At 37.1% G+C, this 26,915-nt stretch overlaps 2 protein-coding genes across 2 annotated transcripts; both read left to right on the top strand.

The window, feature by feature from the left end:
• LOC126964803 (retinol dehydrogenase 13-like) lies at positions 1-26,831 on the top strand. The gene is made up of 8 exons (XM_050808076.1): positions 1-116; positions 10,538-10,612; positions 13,126-13,252; positions 14,170-14,306; positions 21,885-22,041; positions 23,659-23,827; positions 25,235-25,439; positions 26,193-26,831. The coding sequence occupies exons 2-8, from the start codon at positions 10,539-10,541 to the stop codon at positions 26,320-26,322; spliced, it is 999 nt and encodes a 332-aa protein (XP_050664033.1). The 5' UTR covers positions 1-116; position 10,538; the 3' UTR covers positions 26,323-26,831.
• LOC126964792 (patj homolog) lies at positions 126-7,386 on the top strand. The gene has a single exon (XM_050808054.1). It carries the CDS (start codon positions 290-292, stop codon positions 2,288-2,290), a length of 2,001 nt encoding a protein of 666 aa, XP_050664011.1. The 5' UTR covers positions 126-289; the 3' UTR covers positions 2,291-7,386.
• Positions 26,832-26,915: the final 84 nt, after the last annotated feature.

The following is a 26,915-nucleotide window of genomic DNA, read 5'->3' as shown; positions in this document are numbered from 1 at the left end:
CAGTTCGCACTGCAACACTTCTAACTGTGAAGTGTGAGGTTCTAATTGACATTGACGGATATAAGGAATTAGGAGTTCAGGAGCTGGCCACATTCTCGCTGTCTTCAAATCAGCAAGTATGTAATTGTCAATTTTTATGTAATTTATTATGGAATTATTATTTTAATCGAATACGATATTTTGCCTCGGTCTGATTTAACAAAACGGTGTTATTATGTTACTGTGCAAAATGACTATTTCCGTGGATCCTAACCTAGTAGTTTGCGTAACGTAAATTCGTAGGTTCCCGATGGTTAGGAAGACGATGGTGCTGAGCACAGAGTGGGCGCAGGTGGAAGTGGTTGAACTAACGAACGATGGGAACGGGTTAGGTTTTAATTTAGTGGGTGGTCGGAGCACTGGTGTCGTGATAAAGTACGTGCTGCCTGGCGGTATTGCTGATAAGGACGGGCGCTTGCAGAGCGGAGATCATGTGTTGCAAGTTGGTTCTGTGAACTTACGAGGCTTTACGTCGGAGCAAGTTGCTGCTGTGTTGCGTCAGTCGGGCCCTACAGTGCGGCTACTAGTCGCAAGACCCGCTGATCCGGCGACAGCTTTAAGAGCCCCCATTCCTGGCACAGTCTTGGTCCCGACGAAGCTACTTGCCGATCCAGAACTTCTAGACCGACATCTCATAGAAGCTGGATACGGAGCAGTGTATGAACTACCACAGTGCTATAGTGAATATTTAAATGGACAGAATGGTGATGTGGAGAATTTAGTTGCAGCAGTGAGCATTGTTGGTGATAATCCACAGCAGATTCCTGATCATCCAATTGTTGCAGACTCCTTACCAACAACCATCACTATAGCTGTTCCTGTAGAGCTTCCTGTATTACCTGAAGTAGAAATTGTTCATGTTGATTTAAATAAGAATGTTTATGGTCTTGGTATAACTGTCGCTGGGTATGTTTGTGAGAAAGAGGAACTCTCTGGTATTTTTGTCAAAAGTATTATAGAAGGTAGCAGTGCGGAGCAGAGTGGTAAAATTAGGATAAATGATAGAATAATAGAGGTGGATGGAGTTTCTATAGTTGATAAGAGTAATCCTCAAGCTGTTGAGATATTGCGGAATACAGGGATATCTGTGCATCTTGTTTTAGAGAGGTACTTGAGAGGTCCAAAGTTTGAACACCTACAGTTAGCTATATTTAATGAAGAAAAGCCTGCCTCACCAACTCCATCAGCCACAACCTTAACTTGGTTCCAAGTGCCTTCACAACTTGATAATAGTGTGACTGAAATTGAAGCAGAGCCTGAATCAAATACAACAATAGACTCAAATGTTTCGGAGGTTGCTGAAGATAATCTATCTAACCAAGAACCAACACAAGAAGAGTTAGATCGTAGACTTGATGAAATTTTAAATGTTGATACAGAAGAAATTGTAAAACGATGGGAATCTCAAATTGGATCAGATAAGGAAATTATCATCGCGGAAGTTAACAAACTATCTGGGCTGGGTATAAGTCTAGAGGGAACTGTTGATGTTGAAGGTGGATTGGAAGTTAGACCTCATCACTACATTAGATCAGTTCTCCCGGAAGGTCCAGTTGGTCAACAGGGTACACTGGTAGCTGGTGACGAGCTTTTAGAAGCAAATGAATACAGGTTGCATGGTCTCACACATACTGAAGTAGTAAATATTCTGAAGAAGCTTCCGAATCGTGTGAGGTTAGTCTGTGCTAGAAGCAGCACAGAAAGTGGTCCCCGACCTGTTATTAATTTAGCACAAGATAGGGAAGGATTTGAAGCACGGAAAATTATTTCTGGAAGTTTGAATAACTTATCAACAATTGTTAAGGCACAGTCAGACACATCCATTAATACGTCTAGTACAGCAACTCTGACACATCATTCAGGGTTCTCAAGGAAATCTAAGTCTTTGGAGTGTGTTTCTGGATTAGCCATGTGGCAGAGTAAGGAAGATATTGTGGAACTAATGAAAGGTGAACAAGGTCTTGGCTTTTCAATACTAGATTATCAAGACCCGATTGATCCAAAAGGCACAGTTATTGTTGTAAGAAGCTTAGTGCCCGGTGGTATTGCTGAAAAGAATGGGGAGATTTCCCCTGGTGATCGGGTTATGTCTGTTAATGGAATTAGTATAAAAAATGCAACTTTGGACCAAGCTGTTCAAGCATTAAAAGGTGCTCCGAGAGGTGTCGTAAAAGTAGGAATAGCAAGACCACTGCCATATGATACTAACAAATCGAAGAGTGCAGCAAATGTTAATGAAACACATAGTTAATTAATATCACCATTCTGTGTTAGAACTAGTCAATCATATCCAATTTACGCTTAACTGAAGATTTATAAGCGTTTAGAACGCATCTAGACCAATAAGCTAGTGTTGAGCAAGCACATTGATAATTGTTAGGGCTCAAATCTTGATATTATTAAGAGCTCTCTATACAATAATAAATAACGCTTTACTAGAAAGTATTTAATGTAAGTATCACATCCTTTTATACGGCACATTTTTGTCTATTCTAACATATTATTATTTCTAGTATGTATATATTTTGAATATCCAAACATAAACTTAAGATATAGTATGGAAGTAAAAATATAAATGAAGAGTGAATATACTCTACTAAGATCTTAACAATGGCATGTCTTATTAAACCAATTATGAATAACAAATTCAAAATTTATTAACATAATTATTTATAATCAGTCTGATTGTGGTCGTTGTAAAACAAAAACTATTTCTAAACAAATTACAACGAACGGCAATTCAGAAATTATTGAAAGACTTTTTGCATTAAGTTCCTCACTCACCATTTTTTTAATCATTCATATACAAAGACTGAGATATGGTATAAATATATTATTATTATCATAATATAGTACACAGAGATTGTCTGTACCACAACTGGGTTATAATATGGAAAAACATTGGCATATCTCCCTCTGGATAGTACTACTACCAAAAAATACCTCAATTATACTAACCTTTTGCATTTCCTCTTTAAATTAATATGTTCTCAACCATGAATCTCATCCCATTTAGTATATTGAAAATCTTATAGATCTTGCGGCAACCTGATACTAAGGGAACAATTATGTAAATTTAACTAAAAATTTATCATTAGACTATAATAAATGATAATTATATTGTGTGTATAATAATATAAATATAAAATCTTTAATTACATAATATGTTCTAATATACAGTATATATCTCTCTATAACTGGGATTCCCAAAGAGTTCAATATCAATATAGCTTCTCCAGGAGTTCACATAAATTAAAACATACTTTGGGGGTCATAGAGATTTAAAAATCAACCCCTATTTTTGTCCACACTACAAACTTTTAAGATACTGTATAAGTTGTGTTATATGTATTAACTTGTTTATTTCAACTAAGTAACTCTTTTGTTTATCACCATTTTGAATGAAACACTAAATGTAATGATTATTCCTGAGATTGGTGTGCACAGACAAAACAGTGAAAAAAAAAAACTGACTGGCCTCGGTTATATAAGTGTAATTTAGTTAATGTACAGACACGGTATGTTTAAGATTTTAATTTATATAGATATTTATTATTAATTGAATGTTATATATGTATTAGTGAAAATGTTTATTTTAACATAGTTTGAATAATGTAGAATGTAGATAATAGAAAAACTTCCTATACTAAATAGAATGACTGACATTGCAATATGTAGATAAAGTTATGTATATGTTGCAGTTAAATCAAAAGTTACAAGTTAATTTTGGTTTGTAAACTTTTTTTTATTCAGGTTTGGATTTCCTAGAAATAACGAATGGCAGTTGAGTCTATTTCTTTTTTGTGAAGCTATTTATGAAGTTATTGTTTTCTTCATATTTGTTGTAACATGCAACATAAAAAAATACCAAACAGTTTTGTCTGGAATGCCGTACACTCTATATTAATGAACCGGTTTTATAATAATCAGTTATAAATCTATATAAAAAAAACTGTTCTAACCGCGTTGTATACGTTCAGAGTGTTAAACTCCAAAGGAGTGATTTATTACCCAACACAGACAGTCAACAACCTTTTGAGGTACGAACCCTAAAAAACCGTTCTTAACAACCGGTTTATTCGACGACGACGAAACCTTTATAATTAGCTTATAAAATAGCGGTTGAAGACAGAAGTAAACCGAATATAACATACTTTTAGAACGGAAACTTAACCTGTTTAATTTTTTTCTGTTTTATACCGTGCTCCGTAGTAGTTATGATCTCTTTTTGCAATATATTATAGTTATCTTACAATTAATTTTGTTGTATGATTTATTTTTCGTATATTTATGATCTGTATAATATATCTATGCATAAAATTTTTCTATTGCATCATATAAGATATAAGTAACTTTCTTACTTTTATATTTTTATCCCTTAGGTAATTTATACGTCTAGATAGTCTCTTGCTGTTAGACAACCGATAAAAACAGGCCAGGGATATTAATTTTGTGTGCGTGACATGCTACGTCTTACACTCGCGATTTGTATGACACTTTGTGTTAGTGTGCGTGAATTGCTCAAAATAGAGGTTAAATCACTAATTTTTTTCGATGTTTTCTCAGCTGTCATAGTCTATCTAGACGTATATGATCTAAGCCTCATACATCTTCTGTACCTGTGTACCACCTATCTATCCTTATTGAAATTTTGTACGAACTGATTCACCAATTGATGTGTAAAATGCAATGTAACTAGTAAATTTTAAAATAATTTATGTTGCGATCAATTTGCGAATAGTCACATAGGAAATAAAATAATATTTTACCAGTTCCTAATACAAAACCTTAATTCATTCACTAATACAAGATGTTGGGAAGTGATACAGACTATTGAAAAGCGTTGCCTCTCAGGATTTATGATAATAATAGGCTGAAAATGTCAAATGAATTTAACTAAAAAATGGCAAATTGTTCAGTAATGATTTGTAGATAATATTAGCAAAATGACTTCAGCTTAGAAAAAAAAGAATACGGTTACGCTTGGTGCTGTTACCAATAATTGTTAGCACATATTACTTATTTCCTCCCTGTATAACATTTTTATTTATATATTTGTTCCATGGAAAAGGAGGATAAACGAGCGGTGTCACCTAATGTTAAGTGATCACCGCCGCCCATATTCTCTTCCAATACTAGTGGAAACACAGGAGCGTTACCGGCCTATTAAAAAAGCGTACGCGCTTTGTTTTAAATTATATTATTTTTTCATTTTAATAAAATTTATAATATTATTTTATATACAGCTTGGCGCTTTAATGGCGATATTAAATGAACACACAGGTATAGCTACTTAATCGTAATCATAGTATTTTTTTTAAATGAAAATAATTGAAATATTCAAACAAAGAAATTATACATTTAGAAAACAAAATCTTAATCACCCTCACGTGGGCGTATTCACCAACGAGTTCGGATGACTACGGCGCGGCGTGAAAGAAGTGTGTCAGTGCCTACGATAGCTCGCGGCTACTAGATTACTACGTAGGCGCTATTCACCAACGAGTTCGGATGACTACGGCGCGGCGTGAAAGATGTGTGTCAGTGCCTACGATAGCTCGCGGCTACTAGATTACTACGTAGGCGCTATTCACCAACGAGTTCGGATGACTACGGCGCGGCGTGAAAGATGTGTGTCAGTGCCTACGATAGCTCGCGGCTACTAGATTACTACGTAGGCGCTATTCACCAACGAGTTCGCATGACTACGGCGCGGCGTGAAAGATGTGTGTCAGTGCCTACGATAGCTCGCGGCTACTAGATTACTACGTAGGCGCTATTCACCAACGAGTTCAGACGGCTACGGCGCGGTTTTGAAGTGTATCAGTGCCTATGTTAGCTCGCGGCTACTACATTACTACGTAGGCGCTATTCACCTATGAGTTCGGATGACTACGTCGCGGCCTGAAAGAAGTGTGTCAGTGCCTACGATAGCTCGCGGCTACTAGATTACTACGTAGGCGCTATTCACCAACGAGTTCAGACGGCTACGGCGCGGCGTTGAAATGTATCAGTGCCTATGTTAACTCGCGGCTACTACATTACTACGTAGGCGCTATGCACCTATGAGTTCGGATGACTACGTCGCGGCCTGAAAGAAGTGTGTCAGTGCCTACGATAGCTCGCGGCTACTAGATTACTACGTAGGCGCTATTCACCAACGAGTTCAGACGGCTACGGCGCGGCGTGGAAGAAATGTCGGTGCCTACGAGAGCTTGCTCCTACTAGATTACATACAGATGTTCCGAAATGATGTTATGAAAAAATGATTTATTTACGTGAATTATGTATTTTTATTTTTGAATTATTTTTTTATGATAAAGGTTAAGTAGCTCCGCATATTCATTTAATGTCGCCATTGTAGCCTCGCTCTGTATATTTTATTTAAATAGGAATTTTATCCATCTTCTCAATTTTTAAGGCGCTTCTCTCAAGAAATCAAATAATGTGTTTCAAAGATAAATTTTACCGAATTATAATATTGATATACATAAGTATTCATGCTACATAGATGATGCTAATGAGATAGCCTTAGATTAAAAATTGGACTCCGTTGCGCTCCAACTAGATACCGCAGGCGTAATCGTAAAGTGCGGCAACTAGTACTACGCCCAAGTGACGTTGATGTGCCACATGTTCTATTAAACTTTGCTAATAATTGAAACTAAGATGTCGGTTTGCATAGAACTTTTTAAAATTAATACTGTAAGAAATAAGAAAGGCACTGGGATCACATATCATCAGTAAGTATTTTGTTAATTTCAATGTAAAATAACACGAAGCATATATAAGTTACAAAATTTGAAAGATGCCATTGAGCGTCAAGATGCCACGCACACAACCATCTTTAGAAATAGCCAATACACACTACAATATAAAGTTGCCTTCATAAAACAGTTTAGGTAGTACCTACGATATCTAGTTTGATCGCAGCGGAGACCAATCCTTAATCAATGGAGATGGCATTCATAGACAATGTTGAAAATATTCATGTATAGGAAGCACTCAGTGCATAATTAAACATAAACCGCATTTTGTTTTCATTAAAATATTTTACTATCTCACAATATTAATTATACCAGTTGTTACAAGTAGGAGGCAACAGATCTTCGGTTCTAATGGGATTTAACATCTTATATTGAAATAAATTGGTATTTAGCTCTCCGATCAAAGATTGTTATAAAATGACATTTTAAGTTTCGAGTGTTTTGACGTTATTTCTGTTCGCAAGTTGATCGCTTCGTCACTAAATTGATAATGTAAGCACTAATAATTGTATAAAGAACACCGTTTAGCCTTATACATTATAATATTGTAACAATAAAACGAATAAATATATAAAATATACTAATCTTTTCATTCTAGCCTCGTTATCGTTTTAAGCTAAGTATATTCCGATGAATACTTTCACAGCTAGCCAGAAAGGTCTAATTTAGCTATGCGGTACATTTAATAGTAGTTTAGACGCTTTTAAACACATGACAAAACATTTTTGTTTTCGAGAGGAGGAAAATACAGATACATATTTACTCGAGAGTCGGACTCGAGTTTCCGCAAGCGGACACCCCATACCGACTAAAAACCTCCACTTTGCTGTTGGCCCTGAAGGCTTTTACAGCGACATAGGACGTGGGACGTGGAGGCCGCAAAGACTACGCAACAACAGTCGCGGGGCGTCTCCTAAGGAGACTCGAACCTCGGACCGGCTGTGTGCTTGTGGGAGGTGACAAAACATGCACAGTTGTATACATATAAACATAAAACTTATTATGTTGTGTTTTAGCAGTAACATACCGAATAAGATACACAAGAGCGCTTCCAACTTCTAGTAAGGGCTTGCTTTTTTTAAATCCATTGCATAACGATGTGGAATTAATTTAAGCAAATTAATATAGATATAAAATAATTTAAGACAAAATTTTATTGATTGATCCCATTTTTAACAACTTCGTGCAGCTTCCGAAATACATTACGGTGCCTCTCACCGGTGCTCTCAGTAAGTGAAACACATAATTCCAAGAGGCATCTACATTTGCTGATCTGCATACCGAATGAAAATAATATTTGATCTAATAAATAATGATTCTGTACGTATACACCAATAGATTTACCCTTAGATGTATGTTCATAAGTATGATAAATAAAAATGATTTGATTGCCAAACGAACTATATTGTAATTTTATCAGACAGTAGGTACAACATGCACAACATCTGACAGGTTGCATACTTTTTTTCGGATTCCTACCTAGTTGCTGTGTACAAACAAGTAAGTTGGTATCAGCAAAGAAACCAACTAACCTACCTAGTAGAAGATACGTCATTATCATTATAAAATAGCTCAGTTATTCTCTAATATTCAAATTCAAATATAAAAGTGAAACTTTTATTACATCATCTCAAACTTTTTCATCTGTGTGTTGCATGTCGCGTGACGGTCGGGCGGCGGTATAGTTCGCAGCAGCTGACAGTGTAGTGTATAGACTATTACTCATTTGTGCCAGTGCTCCACGCTATTTTGTTTGTTTTTATCCATTATTTAAGACACAGAGTTTAATAAAAATATTAGCCTACTTTTATTATTTCCCATTATCATTCCAATTTTCCAAGTACAAAATTAAGATTGATTAACCGATTTTTATACCCTCAATGGAATATTATTCCAAAAATTTTTTAGTTAAATGTCTATAATGTGATTTAAAGTTTCACTCTTACCGTGGTTTCATAAAACCAACAATCCTTTTTTTTAATCAAAAAAGGATATAAAATCACTTATTGTAAGTCAATAACTACCACCCATTCCAAAAGATGCCTCAGACCTAAGAAGAACAAAACCTAATCGTAATTTTAAATTAATATTCTTTTGTTGTCAAACCTACATTCGTTGCAAATAGTAATGTATGGGCTCGAAGACCACAACATAGTCAAATGTATAGGAAAAAAAAAGGAAAAAATCGGTCGGACCGGTGAAGTAGGTGACGAACAAAGCTGGCATGTGCGTGACTACTCGTTCGTGAGTTCTTTCTGTATTTACATATATTTCGATACCCACACGGGGAGTGAGACAGGCCTGGTATGAGTAAGGTCCGGTATCCACCAAAGCGAAGAGGAGAGGAGATGTATTTTAATAACAAATCAGATTTCGTTCCACATCTGTCCGCTTAGCTTCGGTGGAAATGGATCAAGCGGACATGAGAGGAGATTTCTCATTTTTATATACAATGCCGCGAAGAGCGAAGGTGCGTGTAGACGGGCGGCCGGCTTATCCAGAATCTATGTTTCCTTCGATAGTTTAAATATTAAAGAATTACTTGTGTTTCTTCAACCTGTAACTCCTCTTCCTTTCGTAGCCATCACTCAACTGATTTCGCTCTCTCACATCTCTCCGCTTTGGTAGAAAAAGGCTGATAGCTTCTCGGCTTATCTCCTCTCCTCTTTTGTGGATGCCGGACCTAATACTCTTCTGCTTGCGAACTCTGGTATTGCGGGGAGAGAGGAGTCTTCTTTTTTCCTCGTCTTCTAAGTTTTTCAAAAACACTTCATTGATCGTTAATTTTTCATGGTTTTTTGTTCTCTGTCATTATTTTAATCATAATTTCGTTATAACGCGAAAATCGGCTAAGCTGGAGAAAACGCTCTTGCGTCTTAGGTAACTCCAAAAAGTCTACTCATAACTAGTGGCCCAGACTATTAAACTTAATTGATTATGCTAATTTTAAAAAGTTATACATTCTTCCATTTACTACTACTTTCTTTTAATTATTTTCGGTTTCTCACAGTTTTGTGTTAAGTTGTTCCGCTAAGTAAGTTGCGAGATATTCCCAATACTTAGGTACAAGTCGCCTAAGAAACATACTGGGAAGCCTCAGACAATAAATTGTATATTCAATCTTTGAAACAAACGAAATTTTATTATTATTATGTGTGTGGGGTGCCGTGCCAATATATTTTTTAATATAATAGAGTTTTTGTTATGAGAAAAAGTGACGAGGCTTTCTTCTGATGATAAATTGATAAATGACACCCAAAATTCTGAGCGGCATCGCAATTGTCTTAAGACGAAGCCCAGTAATATCACGAGTACGGTGCCTTAAAATCTGGCTAATTTTCGAAGCGATTTTAACCAATACAGCATTAATCCTTATCTAAATAAATACCTTGAATACATTGTTGATTTATTATAGATCTATATGGCCCTTTACAGCCTAACTCAGTTGGTTAGATCACCGCCACGGAACGCCGGAGGTCGTGGGTTCGAGTCCCGCATCGTTCATATTTTTTTTTTGTTTTTCAAATTTTATTTATGTATTAATCCTAGAAGTGAGGGCTATCACTTTAAAAACATAACAAATTGACGTATAGTTGATTTGCAAGAGCGACATCTCTCGACGTTTGTCATGATGGTGTGCTCCTGGCTGGAGCGTCGGGTATTCCTTGCCGATTTTACCAAGCGGAGTTATGTCACGTTATCCAAATCGTAAAAGTTGTATGACTTTGCAGGATGTGGGTCCCCAATCTACCCGTCACGATCATTTCTGGGCTAGCGGCGGGCGCGGGGGTGCTTTGCTTAATCAAGTAAGTTAAATTATTAAATATAGCATACATATATACATTATACATTTATGAAAATTTAATATACGTTCACAAAAATCGTCACCTTTTTGCTCTTAATAGTGATTTTCATTATTATAACACTAGATAAGGGATTGCTTGTAACTAATTCTAGTAGGCTTCATAAGATACATAATAGCTTTAAGGGTAAATGTATACACTTTTATAATAAAGTCCGAGCCACTGTTCAGGCATTATCTATAAATAAATTTAAATGTTTTATAAAAAAAACATGGCACTGTCGTAAATCCTATTACTCCACAGCTGAATATCTAAGTGATCGGACAGCCTGTGACTAGATTATGATTATTATATAGCGATATAAATGACTGTATAATATTGTATATTTTTATTGAAAAGAGCGCAAAAAAAAGGAATGCTGGGAGAGTTTCTTGCGCCGCTTCTTCTCTCTCAGAGCGCCATTTGTTTCCGAAGCGGTAGTAGTATCTAGTATATTAAAAATAACACAAAAATAATTCTAATTCTATCAATTTTGAGAAAATAAAGGCCTTTAATGCCTTTATAATATACATGCATGTGCATCATAAATGTTAGTATACATACTTCATATTTTAGAGATTTTTATTATGCAATACTTATATAATTTTTTAAGTGAAACTTCTTTAGGCGCATGAGCCTAAATTTATCACAAAAGAAACGAAAAATTTTTGAATCAACATGGCCGCCACGCAAAATTATGACTTAAACAATATGGATATCGAAACCGAGGTTATCGAGGGTGCAGAGAACGAATTTGGGATCATTTATTAAATCCAGTGTCTATATGTCCCAATAAATGCAAAAATTAGTTAAAAATTCGTTTTCCAAAGAAGTTTCACTTTTGACATGTGTACTTTGTACGCACGCCATTTGTTTTTTATTCAACATTGAATTTTGTAATCACTTGTTGAAACGGGTGTGAGACTTTTTCTTTATATATAAACCCCAATCGCATTGCAATAAAAAGTAATGATCTTCCAATGATTTTTTTTTTATAAGAGGTAGCGAACTGGCTAGAGGCTGACGTAATAGGAAGTCGTCAGGTAACTGACCATGAAAATCCTCAACACCAACGATGATAAGATGTTAGATGCATTGCCGGCCTTTAAGTTTCTAGTACACCGGTAGTTATTGTTTCTACAAAGTAACTGTGCGAGGCTAGAAATTTATCGTAAGGTGCGCGGTTTTAGATTGCCAGAAGTGATCATCTCACTTTTGGCAATCTTTTCACATTGCTGGCTATTTCACATTTTGACGTTATGTCCGGTGTGTTATTCGGATGCTGGTATCAACCTATATGCGGCAGAACCCACAACGACAGATTAAGCCGATCGGAGATGACTTGATCGTCAAGTGTTGCAAGAGAGATGTTGATCACGACTTTTGCCGGTTGCGATCACATAGCACGCTGGTGTGTTCTCTAAATACTGATAAATAATAAAGTTTACATACTACAGATTACACTAAAAAGTTTTACGTCGACAGGCAGTTGATATAGTGTTAGCGTCTGTCTTACAGAGCTCGGATTGATGGAGAAAGTACAAGTAAAGTTCATTAGGTTTGGAGATTTGTTATCTTTTTGCATCACAATCTTCTTCATGTTATAACTTAGTTAACAAACTCATTCCAGATCATTCTAATTCGACCATAAGCTCAAATTATCTATCTAAATTAATACATTATCTATAACTAAAGATCAAGTTTTCAGGGTTTTAAAAAGACTTGATCCACCAAAAGGTGCCGGCTCTGATGGTATTTTATCAATTCTTGTGGTAAGGTGCGCTAGTGCATTAGCACTGCCACTTTGTATATTTTTTAACGCCTCCCTAAGTTCTGGTATATTCCCAACAACCTTGTAAAGTGCTTTAGTGATACCATTGTTAAAGAGTGGTGACGCAAATGAGGTAAAGAATTATAGGCCTATATCTATATATAATAGTTTAAGGAATATATTCGAATCCCTTTTGTATCCAGAAATATCATATCAGTTTAAGCACATGGTCGCCTGAACAGCACGGTTTCGTAACATCACGTTCCACTTCAACCAACTTGATTTCCTTATTCGGGGACCTTGCTGACGCAGTTGACCGTGGTCAGTCATTCGATTCCTGTATTGAAATAGCCGGCGTGTTTTTAAATTGGTGCAGGTCTTACCTGTCAGTCCGACAGTCATTTGTTGTGGTTGGAGGATTTACTCCGAAGCATTCACTGCTATATCCGGAGTTCCTCAAGGATCACATTTGGGACCAATATTCCCTAATATTTTCATTAATGACTTCGGGAATTAATTTTAGGAATCAAATCAAATGAAAATGATCACCTAAAATTTTAACTCAAGCGAAGATGCACAGTCTTTGCAAAGTGATCTTGACAATCTGATTATGTGGTGCACGTATGGACAGGGTGTTCATTTACTATCAGATTAACGTCTTCTTCGTCTTGTCCTTTTCTCATAAAATACTTGTATTGTCCACCAGAGACATGTATGGCGGCCCCCCCTACAACAAGGAGATGAGTGCAGCAGGCAATACTGTGATCATCACCGGAGCCGCCAGCGGCATCGGCAAGGAAGCAGCGTGGGAGTTCGCTAAACGCGGTGCTAAGGTTGCTTCCATTTACCTTTAACTCAGTTTTGCCGATATGCAACGCGATAATATCGAGTGGAAGGATCGCAATAAATGTCGCAATTGATTACGGGGGTCCACATAATTATATACCGACCGAGGTGAAAGAAAGAGGACGGAGAGAGAGTGTGTACCATAGACTTTCAATATACTAGCGTGAAAGAAGAAGAAGGCCTGTCGCTGGCTTATTTTGGCCGTTATTATTTCAAATTCTTTAAAATTCTTGAAAACGATATTAATATTGTTGAAATCATTAAGATACGCGGCCGCCATCTTGGATTTCTAAATAATCTCATTTTCTCTCGCTACTACCCCGAGAATCTTGGAATCGATATTCATATTGTTACAATAATTATTGGATTTCACAAACACTCCAAAATTACTTTAAACCACTCCGAAAATCTTGTAAATGATTATTTTTCCTTTCGTAGCTTTCTTTCGCCGTTATTTTTTATATGTCGACCCGAACTTAAATTCGTATCGTGTTCCCGCGGGAACTCTTTGAAACTTCGTAAAATAAAGTACCTACCTTTCCTTCAACCCTGACAACATAAGTGCAAAATTTATCAGTTGAGTACCTAGTGAGCAAACGAGCAGGACGGTCAGCTGGTGGTAATTTATACGCCCTGCCCATTGCAACGCAATGCCGCTCAAGATGATTGAAAAAGCCACAAATTCTGAGCGGCATTACAACTATACTTGTCACTTTGAGATATAAGATGTCAAGTCTCATTTGCCAGTAATTTCACTAGCTACGGCGCCCTTCAGACCGAAACACAGTAATGCTTACACATTACTTCTTCACGGCAGAAATAGACGCGTTTGTTGAAATGCAAGTTAATCTAATAAATATGTGCTAATGATAATTTATCTAACGATATAACGATTTTGGTGCAGGTGTTTATGGCGTGCCGAGACATGTCAGCGTGCGAGGTTGCCAGGAAGGAGGTGGTGCTGGAGACCCAGAACAAGTACGTGTACTGCCGACCCTGCGACTTGGGTGATCTGGCCTCCGTCAGGAATTTTGTACAGATGTAAGTCACTTACTAACAATTCGAATTTCAAGCCGCCGTTGCACATGAGGAATGACACCCTGGCCCATACGGCAAAAGAGAAAGCCGATCTCCTGTGCGCTCTTTTCGCCTCCAACTCGACTCTTGACGACAACGGAAAAACACCGCCGACTATCCCGCGGTGTCAGAGCTCTATGTCTAATGCTGTACATTAGACATTCAGACAGAAAACTGTTAGGCGAACTCTGTTTTCGTTGGACGTCAGGAAGTCGAGCGGGCCGGATGGCATTTCTCCAATCGTGCATAGAACGTGTGCCTCTGAGTTGACGCCGGTTTAACTAACTAACGCGTTTATTCCGGCACTCTTATTCCAAAGGCGTAGTCCCTGACTCATGGAAGTCAGCCCTTGTCCATCCGATCCAAAAAAAAGGAGACAGTTTGGATCCGGCAAACTACAGGCCTATTGCTATTACCTCCCTGCTCTCCAAAATCATAGAGAGCATAATTAGCCACCAGCTTTTGGTATACCTAGAGGGTAACCAGTTGATCAACGACCGACAATACGGCTATCGCCATGGTCGGTCAGGTGATCATCTGGTATACCTAACACTTAGATGGGCGGCGGCTATTGAAAGCAAGGGGGAAGGCCTGGCAGTTAGCCTGGATATTGCAAAGGCCTTTGATCGTGTATGGCAGAAGGCGCTCCTCTCAAAACTTCCATCATTTGGGCTTCCCGAGAGCTTATGCAAGTGGACCTCCAGCTTCCTCACTGGGCGCAGCATACAAGTCGTTGTCGACGGTTTTTGCTCGAATCCCAAGCCCATGATCGCTGGAGTGCCCCAAGTCTGTGTGCTATCTTCCACGCTGTTTCTTCTGCATACCAATGATATATTGGACACCGCCAACATACATTGCTATACAGACGACAGCACTGGTGATGCCGTATACACGGGCCATGCAGGTCTCTCTCGGAAAAACCTCGACCAGAGCTGGGAGAAACTTGTGTCTTCTATCGAGTCCTCTCTCGAGAAGGTTGCGAAATGGGGTAGGTTGATCCTTGTCCAATTTAACCCCCAGAAGACTCAAGTTTGCGCGTTTACCACTAAAAAAAACCCCATTTGTCGTATCACCGCTCTTCGACAACAGTTCCCTTAAAGCCTCGCCTAGTATCGGAATACTGGGTCTCGAAATCTCAAGCGATTGCCAATTCCGTGGCCATCTGGAGGGCAAAGCCAAATTGGCTTCGAAGAAGCTGAGCGTCATCAATAGAGCACGGCAATACTTCAAGCCGGCCCACATTCTAGCGCTCTACAAAGCGCAGGTCCGGCGCACATGGAGTATTGCTGTCATCTCTGGTCTGGCGCACCCCAGTATCAGCTCGATCCATTTGACCGCGTGCAACGCAGAGCAGCTCGAATTGTGGGGAACCCAGTGCTCTGTGAACGGCTGGATCACTTGGCGTTGCGTAGAGACGTCGCTTCATTGTGTGTCTTCTACCGCATTTATCACGGGGAGTGTTCCGAAGAGCTATTTAACCTGATTCCTGCCGCCGAATTTCACCCTCGTACGCCACGCCACAAATTAGGTTATCATCCCCACCATCTGGATGTGTGGCGGTCCTCCACAGTGCGGTTTTCAAGGAGCTTTCTTCCACGTGCTACAAAGCTGTGGAATGAGCTTCCTTGTGCGGTGCTTCCGGGACGATACGACGTGGGTACCTTCAAAAAAGCGCGTACACCTTCCTTAAAGGCCGGCAACGCTCTTGTGATTCCTCTGCTGTTGCAAGAGAATGTGGGCGGCGGTGATGACTTCACAACAGGTGACCCGCACGTTCGTTTGTCCTCCTATTCAATAAAAAAAAGGTAACAAACATAAAAAAAAAAATTGAGAACCTCCTCTTTTTTTGAAGTCGGTTAATAAATAAAACTTAAAAACTACTTGAAATGTCAATGTACCGCCACTTTTATTCTAATTCATTCCGCATGAATAGTAGGTACCTACTATGTTAATGACATGGTTCTGTCGATTATATAGTTTCACAATAATTGTTTTATTTATTGTACCAAAATTCAACTAAACACCGCGTAAGGAAGCTCATTCCACGTGTTATTTCTGCCACATTGTCTTGGAAGAACGTCGCATATTCTGATGGTGAGGATGATATCCAAGTTTTGGCGTTTAAACGTAAGGTGGAATTTGGCGGCAGAAATCAGTTCAAACAGCTCTTCGGAATACTCCCCGTTATAAATGCGATAGTCAACCGGTTTTAATTTCCAACGCAGCTCGATTACGGTGTAAGTACTTCCCATAGGTACCTATTGTATCACGACGAGTAACTGACATTCTAAAACATCAGGTACTTCACATTTTCACTTCACACTACAGGATTCCAGGTTTCAATCCGTTAAAGACAGTCTTTGCGACAGAAATACCTGTATTTGGAAGTCTAGATGGCCTCCTGCACCAATATTGGTAGGTATGTTGCTTGAGGTTGTGTAGCTCAATCCAATTATTTGTACGTGACTCCCATAAGATGATGCAGAATTCGTTACACCTCTTTTGTACTCCACGTGATCCTTGTTGGCATAAAAGGCATTTATCTTCTCAAAATTGTTTCCTTTAGAATTCTTTTTGATGTCATTTCTAATGTACTAGATACTTCTACCACTTCGGAAACAAATAGCGCTCTGAGAGAGAAGAAGCGGCGCAAGAAACTCTCCCAGCATGTTTTTTGCGCTCTTTTTAATCCAATATACAATATTGTTGAAAATATATACAATATTTTTGAACTGACACATCTGTTTATTTATTTATTGGGTTTATTTACAATCACTTACAATAATACACACAAATATTAAAATTAGAATTAAGAACTAGGAACTAAATGTAGTGATTACTTACAAATAATCACAACATGCACAGAATAATTAATTTTAAGTAATAAAAAGAATAAACTAAGAATTAAACAGTTTTTTTTTAAATTAATAAATCAGTAGGTTACATAGTTATACGTAGTTACATTAATTTACACATTATATCAATATTAAAGATTACCAATGTTAGTGCAAATGGTCTTGCGTAATTTGGCTAAGGAATCAGCAAATGTGTCAATATCAGCTACCGTAGGAATTGGTACGAAATGGAGGACATAGTGGAGTAATAGGCTTACGTGGAATGTTTACTGGTACCCTTAGGCTAAATTTATTGCCTTTTTATAGTTCACTAGTTTACGAGTAAACAGAGGATCCAGAAATTCCCTACCTTCATCGAATGTGGTCATTTTAAAGAAAGCCACCCGTTCTTTAATAGAAGTAATTTTCTTTTCTTTATCGGCACTAAAAGCCACATGCCAATGAAATACCATTCCTAATACCTTCGTGTCTTAGGATATGTGTAGCATAGTGAGGACGCCAGTCAACTGAGTCATACTCCAGGATACTCCTAACCAGACTCAAATAAAGGAAAGCTTTTTTATTTTTAAACTTTAGTAATTTTTTTGTGTTACGTATAACAAACCCGAGCATTTTAGAAGCACGTTTTACTATGTTTTCTAAGTGGTTGTACTATGTTTAAACTAAAAATGTATTTATGGATGACTTTCAGGGCACTTATATTTGTCACATTTCCTTATGAACCGCAGAAATGCAAGCTTATGTTCCTTATGTGGTATTCAGGCCTTTAACAGGCCAATACGAAAAATTTGTGTCAAAAAAATTATGAAAAGTTATTCCAAATATGCAAAATCCTACCAATTGAAAATATAGTTAATAGTTAATAATGACTGAACACTATCAAGATAATGATTATAAAATAGAAGTTATGCATACATACCAAACTCGTTTGTCAAAAAAAGACAAATTTGTTATCCAGAAAATTAAAAACAACTATGGGAAAAGAGAAAAACGCCCACAAGTGCCCACTGTCATAAATGAACTGCCACAGGATTTGCTAAAAAATGCTTCCTTTAAAAATCACCTGTGCCCATGAAATGGATTTAATATAATTCAAATTCAAATATTTTTATTCAAAATAGGATTTATAATCACTTATTGAACGTCAAAATCTACCACCCATTCAAAAGAGACTGCCTCAGACCTGAGAAGAATGGGCGCAAGAAACTCAGCGGGCTTTTTTTTTATATAAAATATGGATTACAATGTAATATCGTACAATAAACATTAATAATTAAAGAGCCTGAGGGTGTTCGCTTTAATCCCAGTCCGTGGTGTCATTAAGAAATTCGTTTATGCTATAATAACCTTTCCCACACAAACGTTTTTTAACAATTCTTTTAAATTTCGTAACACATTTGTTTTGTACATTTTCTGGGATCATATTGTAGAAGCATATACATCGCCCAACAAAAGACTTACTAACTCGACCCAACCGAGTAGTAGGCATAACAAGTTTATGTTTGTTCCTCGTGTTAACATTATGAATGTCACAGTTTCTAGAAAATTCCTCAATGTGCTTATGAACATACAAAACATTATCAAAAATGTATTGAGAAGCAACAGTCAAAATGTTTATTTCTTTAAATTTTTCTCTTAATGATTCTTTAGGACCTAGGTTATAAATCGCGCGAATAGCCCTCTTCTGCAGCACAAAGATAGTATTAATATCGGCCGCACTGCCCCATAACAATATACCATAGGACATAATACTATGAAAATAACTAAAGTATACTAATCTCGCCGTATCTATGTCAGTTAACCGTCTGATTTTCTTAACGGCATATGCTGCAGAACTAAGCCTATTCGCCAATCCTTCAATATGGGGGCCCAATGCAATTTGGAATCAAGAGTAATGCCAAGAAATATAGCGGATTCCACTGGTTTTACCACCTCTCCATTTAATAAAATATTCGCATCTACATTTTTAACATTTGGCGCGGTGAATTTAATATATTTGGTTTTACGATTATTTAACAATAAGTTATTGGCGCTAAACCAGTACACGATGTCAGATAGAGCATTGTTTACTTCGTCATATAAAACTTGGCTTCGTTTCACTTTGAATATAAGTGAAGTGTCATCCGCAAACAATACCACCTTGTGTTTTTTTTCTACAAGGTTAGGTAGATCATTTATATAAATTAGGAAGAGGAAGGGTCCAAGAATAGACCCTTGTGGTACCCCCATACCGAGAGGAGTCCCAGGAGATCTCCTGCCATTCACCTCGACCCTCTGAATCCTATTATTTAAATATGAGATCAGAAGATCGAGTGCAGATCCTCTTATACCATAGTGGCATAGCTTCCTGACCAGCGTTGAATGTTGAACACAATCAAAAGACTTAGATAAATCACAGAAGATACCAAGTGCATTCTGTGATTCCTCCCAGGCCTCAAAAATATTCCTGATGAGTTCAACACCTGCATCCGTAGTCGAGCGTCCCCTAGTAAAGCCAAATTGTTTTATATGAAGTAACTTATAAGTGTTAAAGTGAGTAAGCATTTGGCTTAAAATAATTTTTTCAAAAATTTCACTAAGGGTCGGCAACACCGAAACAGGGCGATAGTTATTCGGGTCAGAAGTGAGTCCCGATTTAAATATTGGTGTAATTTTACTATACTTCAGAAACACGCCATGTTCAATACAGCTATTAAAACTAGTGCTAGATATGGTGCTATGACGTCAATAACAGAACTTATTATTTTTACAGATATGCCCCATATATCAGCAGTTTTTTTCATTTCTAAGGATCTGAAAGTTTTAATTATTTCTGCTGGGCTAACAACACTGAATTTGAAATTTTGTTTACATTCCTTAACATTTTCCAAAAGAAGTGACTCGGCAACACTGGTGGAGGAGACAAGGGTGCTTGAGATGGAAACTGGAATGTCAGAAAAAAAATTCTCAAAAGCAGTAGCTACTTCCTGCTCAGAGTGGATTTTTGTATTGTTTATTATTAGATTATATTCAAACTTGCAGTCTTTCGCTCTTCCAGATTCCCGGTTAATAACTTTCCAAGTCATTTTTATTTTATTTGAAGCATTTTTAATTATTTCTCTAATATGCATTGACTTAGCAATAGTACATACTTTCTTAAATAATTTTGAATAATTTTTCACATATACAAGGAAAGATGCATCATGATTACATGATGATCTCTCACTATATAGTTCATATAACCGTTGTCTGCTCCTATGAATACCAGCTGTTGCCCAGTTGTTAAATGACAAGAGACCACCCGAGTTGACTGTCTTTCAAGTAAATATAGAAGCAAACCCTGTTTTAATTATTTTAAATAACTTACCATACATCTCATTTGGAGTACTGTTATAATTCAAATACAAGTTTGAGAGTTTTTCTGAAACATTGCCTCTATATTTCTCCATTCGCCTATTGTTTACCGAAACAAACATAAACTTTTTAGTTGAAGTACATTTGTTCCCTTCAATATTAAAAGAGGCTAATTGACCAAAGTGGTCTGAGCTCAGTTTACTAATTATTGATTGAGAAATAGGTTTATAATTAGTAAAAATATTATCAATACAGCTTTTAGAGGTGCTGGTTACTCTAGTAGGTTCTAAGAAAATATTTGATAATTTATATGATTTAAACAAAGATTTGAATCTAATACTTGTGGTGGATTTTTCTAATAAGTTAATATTAAAGTCACCACAAACCATAATATATTTCTTAGATTCTGATAATTTTGATAGAACCTCCACCAAGACACTCTCAAATAACTCATATAATGCATCGGGGGGTCTGTATATACTTACAACAATGGCACACTCAAGCTCTGCACAGGCTATTTCAATGGTAAAATTATATAAGTTTATATAATAATAATAGTATAAGTTTATATAATATTCAATTTATTTTTAATTTTAACTTTACTATTCCGTGTTAATTTACAAATACAAAATAAGTTTAATGCTGTACATTAGGTTTAATAGTAGTCCTAGGTTTATAGATAGACTTAGTTTTATTGTAAGTAGTATTATCTTTCCACGAGAGTACTTATGAAATTTGTAAAGGCTACTGGATAAATTAATTTAAAAAAACGCGATAGTGGCGGTCGTTGCAGACCATTTGTCCGTGATAGGAACATTTTGGTCACGAGCCAATGATTACAATTACGTTTATTTTTTTCTTATTATCGTTGAGGATGTATATTCACCGGGAGAATGTACATAGATTGATTGTTGTTCAAATTATGTATATATTGATTTCGAAGAATCAAGATTGTATAAGATAGGGAGAGAAGTTCTGATCAATATTGAAATTCACACTTCACTTCAGTTCAGGTCTTCCCAATATTTTTGCACCGGCTTGTGGCCACGTTTACGTTTTCTATTAAAATCCTTCGGAGTAAGTTGACACTCTGGTTCCTTTTCAACTTGCCAAGAGATCTGTTTGTTAATTTATCCGCTAAGTATATACGAATACGACTAACGCAGCAGTTGATGAAGAACTGGAACCTTTTTACGTTGATATCGTATTTCTACAGCAATAAATACCTTTTTAACATTCTATGAAAATAATTTATAGGAGCAGAAATAAAGATGCATTGTTATATTTAGCTTTAGGGAAAAAGAGCTTGCGTTTGACTTTGAAAAGTGTTCTTAAAGCTCAATTTAACTTGCAGTTTCAAGTCTGAAGAGCCTCGCGTTCACATCCTGATCAACAACGCAGCAGTTATGGAGCCGCCGCAGGGGGTGACGCGGGACGGCTTCGAGACTCAGCTCGGAGTCAACCACATGGGACACTTTTTGTTAACACAGCTACTGCTTGATACGATAGTGGTAAGTGATGTGGCTGCTTTTCCATTCCATGCATGATTTGTATGTAAATTGGTTGGGCATTGGTGTTTTTTTTTTTCTTACTAATTGGAGGTTTTTTAATAACCATATTCTGTTAATATTTCAAGTAGACTGTATTTATGCCTTAATAATCGTTGATTCAGTGTTTTGCTCCAAATCAAAAAAGGTTTTTAAGTGAGTGACAGAACTAAAGATAAGGTGGTAAAGAATGCATGCAACTCACTTATAAAAACTGAACAGAAATACTTAATTTTATAGATAAACCATATGAAATATTATGTCTCTTTTTCATACACTGCTCATTCGAATGGCAGATTTTCTTAGAGAAGTACAAGCAAGAAACTCTAAGGTTGCTCTTTTCAAAACAGTTTAGGTATTACAAGTTCTTATTTTCAATGCAATTTTCAAATCATTTTAATTACAATATATGTAAAGTGATGCATCAAAAATACTCAAACGTCAAAACTAATAGTCTTACACGAGTAAGTAAAAAAAATTATTATTAGTAAATTAATAAGTAAAAACACAAGAGTTATTGAGTACAGTAGATGCATCAATCATCATCCACACATTCAACAACTAACCAGTTCAAATATCATATTAAGCATATAACAATTGTTGGCATTTAAACTGCTTCGTCAGAAAACATTAGACGACTACCATAGTTGTTGATTATGTTAGAGTATTTCGACGCACTTATTAAAGTTGCCAACATTTTGTTAAGATAACTGACATATTAATTCAAATATCCGGACTACCGAGCCGAACTTGAACAAAAAAAATAATAAGACATCTGGATTCGAACCGGGGTCTTCTTCTTTCCGGATCACCCAATCTAAGCTTGTTTGTATAAGGTGGCGAAACTTACCTTTGTATTCTAATGTTTTAGTAGCTGTTTCTCATTAAAATACGGATAAAACTATTTATCTTATGAATTGAAACCTAGCTAGATCGATTTTCCCCCCCGAAATCCCCTGTATACTAAATTTTATGAAAACCGTTGGAGCCGTTTCCGAGATTAAGATTATATATATATATATATATATATATATATATATACAATATATAGAATTGCTCGTTAAATGATATAAGATATAGGTACATATACATCTAAAATCTTTTACCGCCAAAAGCAGTGTGTGGAGATGGTGGAACCTACATATTTTAATCTACATATTTCGTAAACAGACCGAATGGTAAACCCTCAACAGATAAATATAAAGTAAGAATTTGTTTGTGTACAAGCGAAGCTCAGTGGGAGGCTCCTTTGCACAAGATGCCGGCTAGTTTATGGGTACCACAACGGCGCCTATTTCTGTCGTGAAGCAGTAATGTATAAACATTACTGTGTTTCGGTCTGAAGGGCGCCGTTGCTAGTGATATTACTGGACGATTGAGACTTAACATCTTATGTCTAAAGGTGACGAGCGCAACTGTAGTGCCACTCAGAATCTTTGGGTTTTTCAAGAATCCTGAGCGGCACTGCATTGTAATGAGCAAGGCGTATCAATTACCATCAGATGAACGTCATGCTCGTCTCGTCCCTTACTTTAATAATTTTTTTTAAAACATTTTTGTCCATGTTTTCTCCTTCTGCAGGCTTCAGCTCCTAGTCGCGTAATATCGGTGACCTGTCCGAGGCACACCAAAGGCGATCTCAATATGGAGGACTTGAACTTCAGCAAGCACTACGACGCAGCGGCTGCGTACAACCAGAGCAAATTGGCCAATGTGTTGTTTATGAGGGAGCTCGGCCGGAGGATGCTGGGTAAGTGGAACCCGTGTACAACTAACCATAGGGAGATGTCGCTGCCTGCAGACCAATATAATGTTTCGGGGAACCTCTATAAAACACAGGTAAAATAAAGTATAATATTCCATCTATAGGATCTACTTTTCAGTTTCGAAAGCTGCTCTTGATAACTTCACCCAGCCGTCCCTGCCCTCGAATTCCACCTTTGCACGACACGCAGCAAATTAGGATATCATTCTCACCATCTCGATGTGTGGCGGTCCTCCACAGAGCGGTTTTCAAGGAGCTTTCTTTCACGTACTAAAAAGCTGTGGAATGAGCTTCCTTGTACGGTGTTTCCGGGACGATACCTTCAAAAAAAGCACGTACACTTCCTTAAAGGCCGGCAACGTTCCTGTGATTCCTCTGGTGTTGCAAGAGAATGTGGGCGGCGGTGATCACTTAACACCAGGTGATCGATACGCTCGTTTGTCCTCCTTTTCCATAAAAAAAGTTGATAACCTGTTCAACACCTCTCTATCCCTCTTTCGAAATCCTCTCTCTCTTTTTTTCTCTTCGCTCTTTTTTTTACTTTCAATCGGAACAGTTCATTTAGGTTTGGAACAGCTACATCTTAATCCAATTTCCTAATATGCAATTATTGGGGTTGAGCATGTTATCAACTGTACAGTAAATCCTGTACATGAAGCCAAAACCTGAGGGTTGAACAAACATATCTGATTTACGGATCGTGCGGCATTCGCACGGTTAGTTCAGTTGGTAGAGCGCTGGAACGTTACCCGAGAAGCGCGGGTTCGAGTCCCGCATCGACTATAAATTTTACAAATTTGTGTATTTAATCCCAGAAGCGAGGGATATCACTTAAAAGTAAATTAAATACTTTTTACCTAACATACTAAAACGCTTGTAATTTAATCTATGTTTTAACATTTTAGTGTTTCGTAAAAACATTTTTGAAGTGATATAGGTACCTACTTCTTAGGCGCGTTATGAAAAAATGATGAGAGTGAAATTTTAAGATGCGCACGCATCACTGTAACACAAAATTAACAGGTTGAACTTGGTTCCTAAAATTTACTGACGTTGCGTGATTCGTAATTTTTTTTTTTGGTTTCTCGTCCATTATTAGGACAGGCAAAGGGTTCATGCCCAAACAGCCGTATTCATTATTTAAGAATTAATTGTCAAATTTATCTTTGTAAGAATTTTACAAAATTGTTGTTTTTAAAAAAGTAGAATAGCACGAGGAATTTAATGATTTTAATGATTTTTGCTTCGTTAGGCCAAAGAAGTATAACTTCTTGAATGCATACTTACATACACACACACTTTTTGTGGAATGTTTTTTTATTTTATTCTTTGAGGTTACAAAAATGCACAGGTATTTTTCAAAATAAACAAATGTTGCCCTATATTTTCCAGAAAAGGACGTGGCAGTAATAGCCGTAGATCCAGGATTGACCGACACAAACCTGACCCGCCACCTATCGATGGCGAAGAGTGTCTCTCGGTTCGTGGTATATCCAATATTCTGGCCCTTTATGAAGAGACCGAGGACTGGCGCTCAAACCTTGGTTCACGCGGCCTTAGAACCTAGCCTACAGAAATGTAAAGGAGACTATTTCGTGTAGGTATATTGACTAGTTAGTATTATTATTTTCACTAGCTAGTGAAATTACTGGGCAAATGAGACTTAACATCTTATGTCTCAAGGTGACAAGCGCAATTGTAGTGCCGCTTAGAATTTTTGGGTTTTTCTAGAATCCTGAGCGGCACTGCATTGTAATGGGTAGGGCGTATATTAATACGCCCTACCCATTACTTGGTAATTGTACCATCAGGTGAATGTCCTGCTCGTCTCGTCCCTTATTTTCATAAAAAAAAGTATTTTGACTTGATTTGATAAAGAGTTTATTCACTAACTGCACTTACGTAGTCCTGTTGCCTACATCATGAATACCTAATACTTTTTTTATGATTATAATGGACGAGACGAGCCGGACGTTCAGCTGATGATAATTGATACGCCCTGCCAATTTACAATGCAGTGCCACGCAAAAATTCTGAGCGGCACTACAACTGCACTCGTCACCTATAGACATAAGTCACATTTTCCCAGTAACTTCACTAGCTACGGCGCCTTTCAGGCCGAAACACAGTAATACTTACACATTACTGGTTCACATACGCGCGTGTATTGTAATAGGCGCCGTTGTGGTACCCATAATCTAGCCGTCATCCTGTGCAAAGGAGCCTCTTACTGGTAAAAACCTAGTAAATTGGGTACTAATAGTAGATACTAACTTCGTGTTTAAATGTGTATTAATTGACTGTTCATAAGGTTGGGAACGTACTGAATGTTCCGTTATGTGTGTTTCAGTGACATGAAATTAACACAACCATCAGAGAAGGCCCAGGACTACGAGCTGGCGCAGTGGCTGTGGAAGGTCAGCGAACGGTGGACCAAAGCACAGGAGCACCAGGCGGCGCTTAACGTCGCCGCCGCCTAGAACTTAAATCTCTGAAGTTATATACTGTGTGGAGCTGCGAATACTTATCATCATAATTAGTATCCGTCAGAACTCGTACGTGAATAGCGCCCACGTAAGGGTGTTGGAAAATTTCAATAAATTACTTTCATGTTTAAATTTATTTTATTATGATTAAGGTTAAGTAGCTTTAATGTAATTTAATTTCGCCATTAGAGCTCCACACTGTATATAGTTTCAAACTATCTAGTTCGGATTGTGACGTATATATATATATATATATTATATTATATACTATAAACATTCAATAAGTTGTGTTTTCACGTCGATGTGACATAGACAGCGAAGTTCCCTCTGTTCTATTGAAAGACCTACAGGACTAGTTAGAATCCTTTATCTCCCCGGTGAAACGAACTGAGGTTCGTATTCATACATAAAGAGAGTTGTAACTAGCATTTATTGTATTGTAGTATGAATAAAGTTAAGTAGTCGGCAATTTAAGTGTAAATATTAAAGATTAGTAAGTTGAAGTTTATTTTTTTTATCCTTAAATTTTCACAATCTTATTTTATCAAATACCTTCACTTTGCAGATATATTTTGCAACATAAATTT

The sequence above is a fragment of the Leptidea sinapis genome, chromosome 6 (genome assembly GCF_905404315.1).
Source record: "Leptidea sinapis chromosome 6, ilLepSina1.1, whole genome shotgun sequence".
Classification (NCBI taxonomy): Eukaryota; Metazoa; Arthropoda; class Insecta; order Lepidoptera; family Pieridae; genus Leptidea; species Leptidea sinapis.
Note: the sequence above shows the minus strand (reverse complement) of the source record. Positions and strands in the feature narration are given on the sequence as shown.

Excerpts from the sequence above, each read along its gene's own strand:
- LOC126964792 (XM_050808054.1), top strand. The coding sequence starts at position 290 with ATGGTTAGGAAGACGATGGTGCTGAGCACAGAGTGGGCGCAGGTGGAA.
- LOC126964803 (XM_050808076.1), top strand. The coding sequence starts at position 10,539 with ATGTGGGTCCCCAATCTACCCGTCACGATCATTTCTGGGCTAGCGGCG. Across the intron at positions 10,613-13,125 it reads GGGGTGCTTTGCTTAATCAA|AGACATGTATGGCGGCCCCC; the intron begins GTAAGTTAAATT and ends ATTGTCCACCAG. Across the intron at positions 14,307-21,884 it reads GTCAGGAATTTTGTACAGAT|TTTCAAGTCTGAAGAGCCTC; the intron begins GTAAGTCACTTA and ends TTTAACTTGCAG.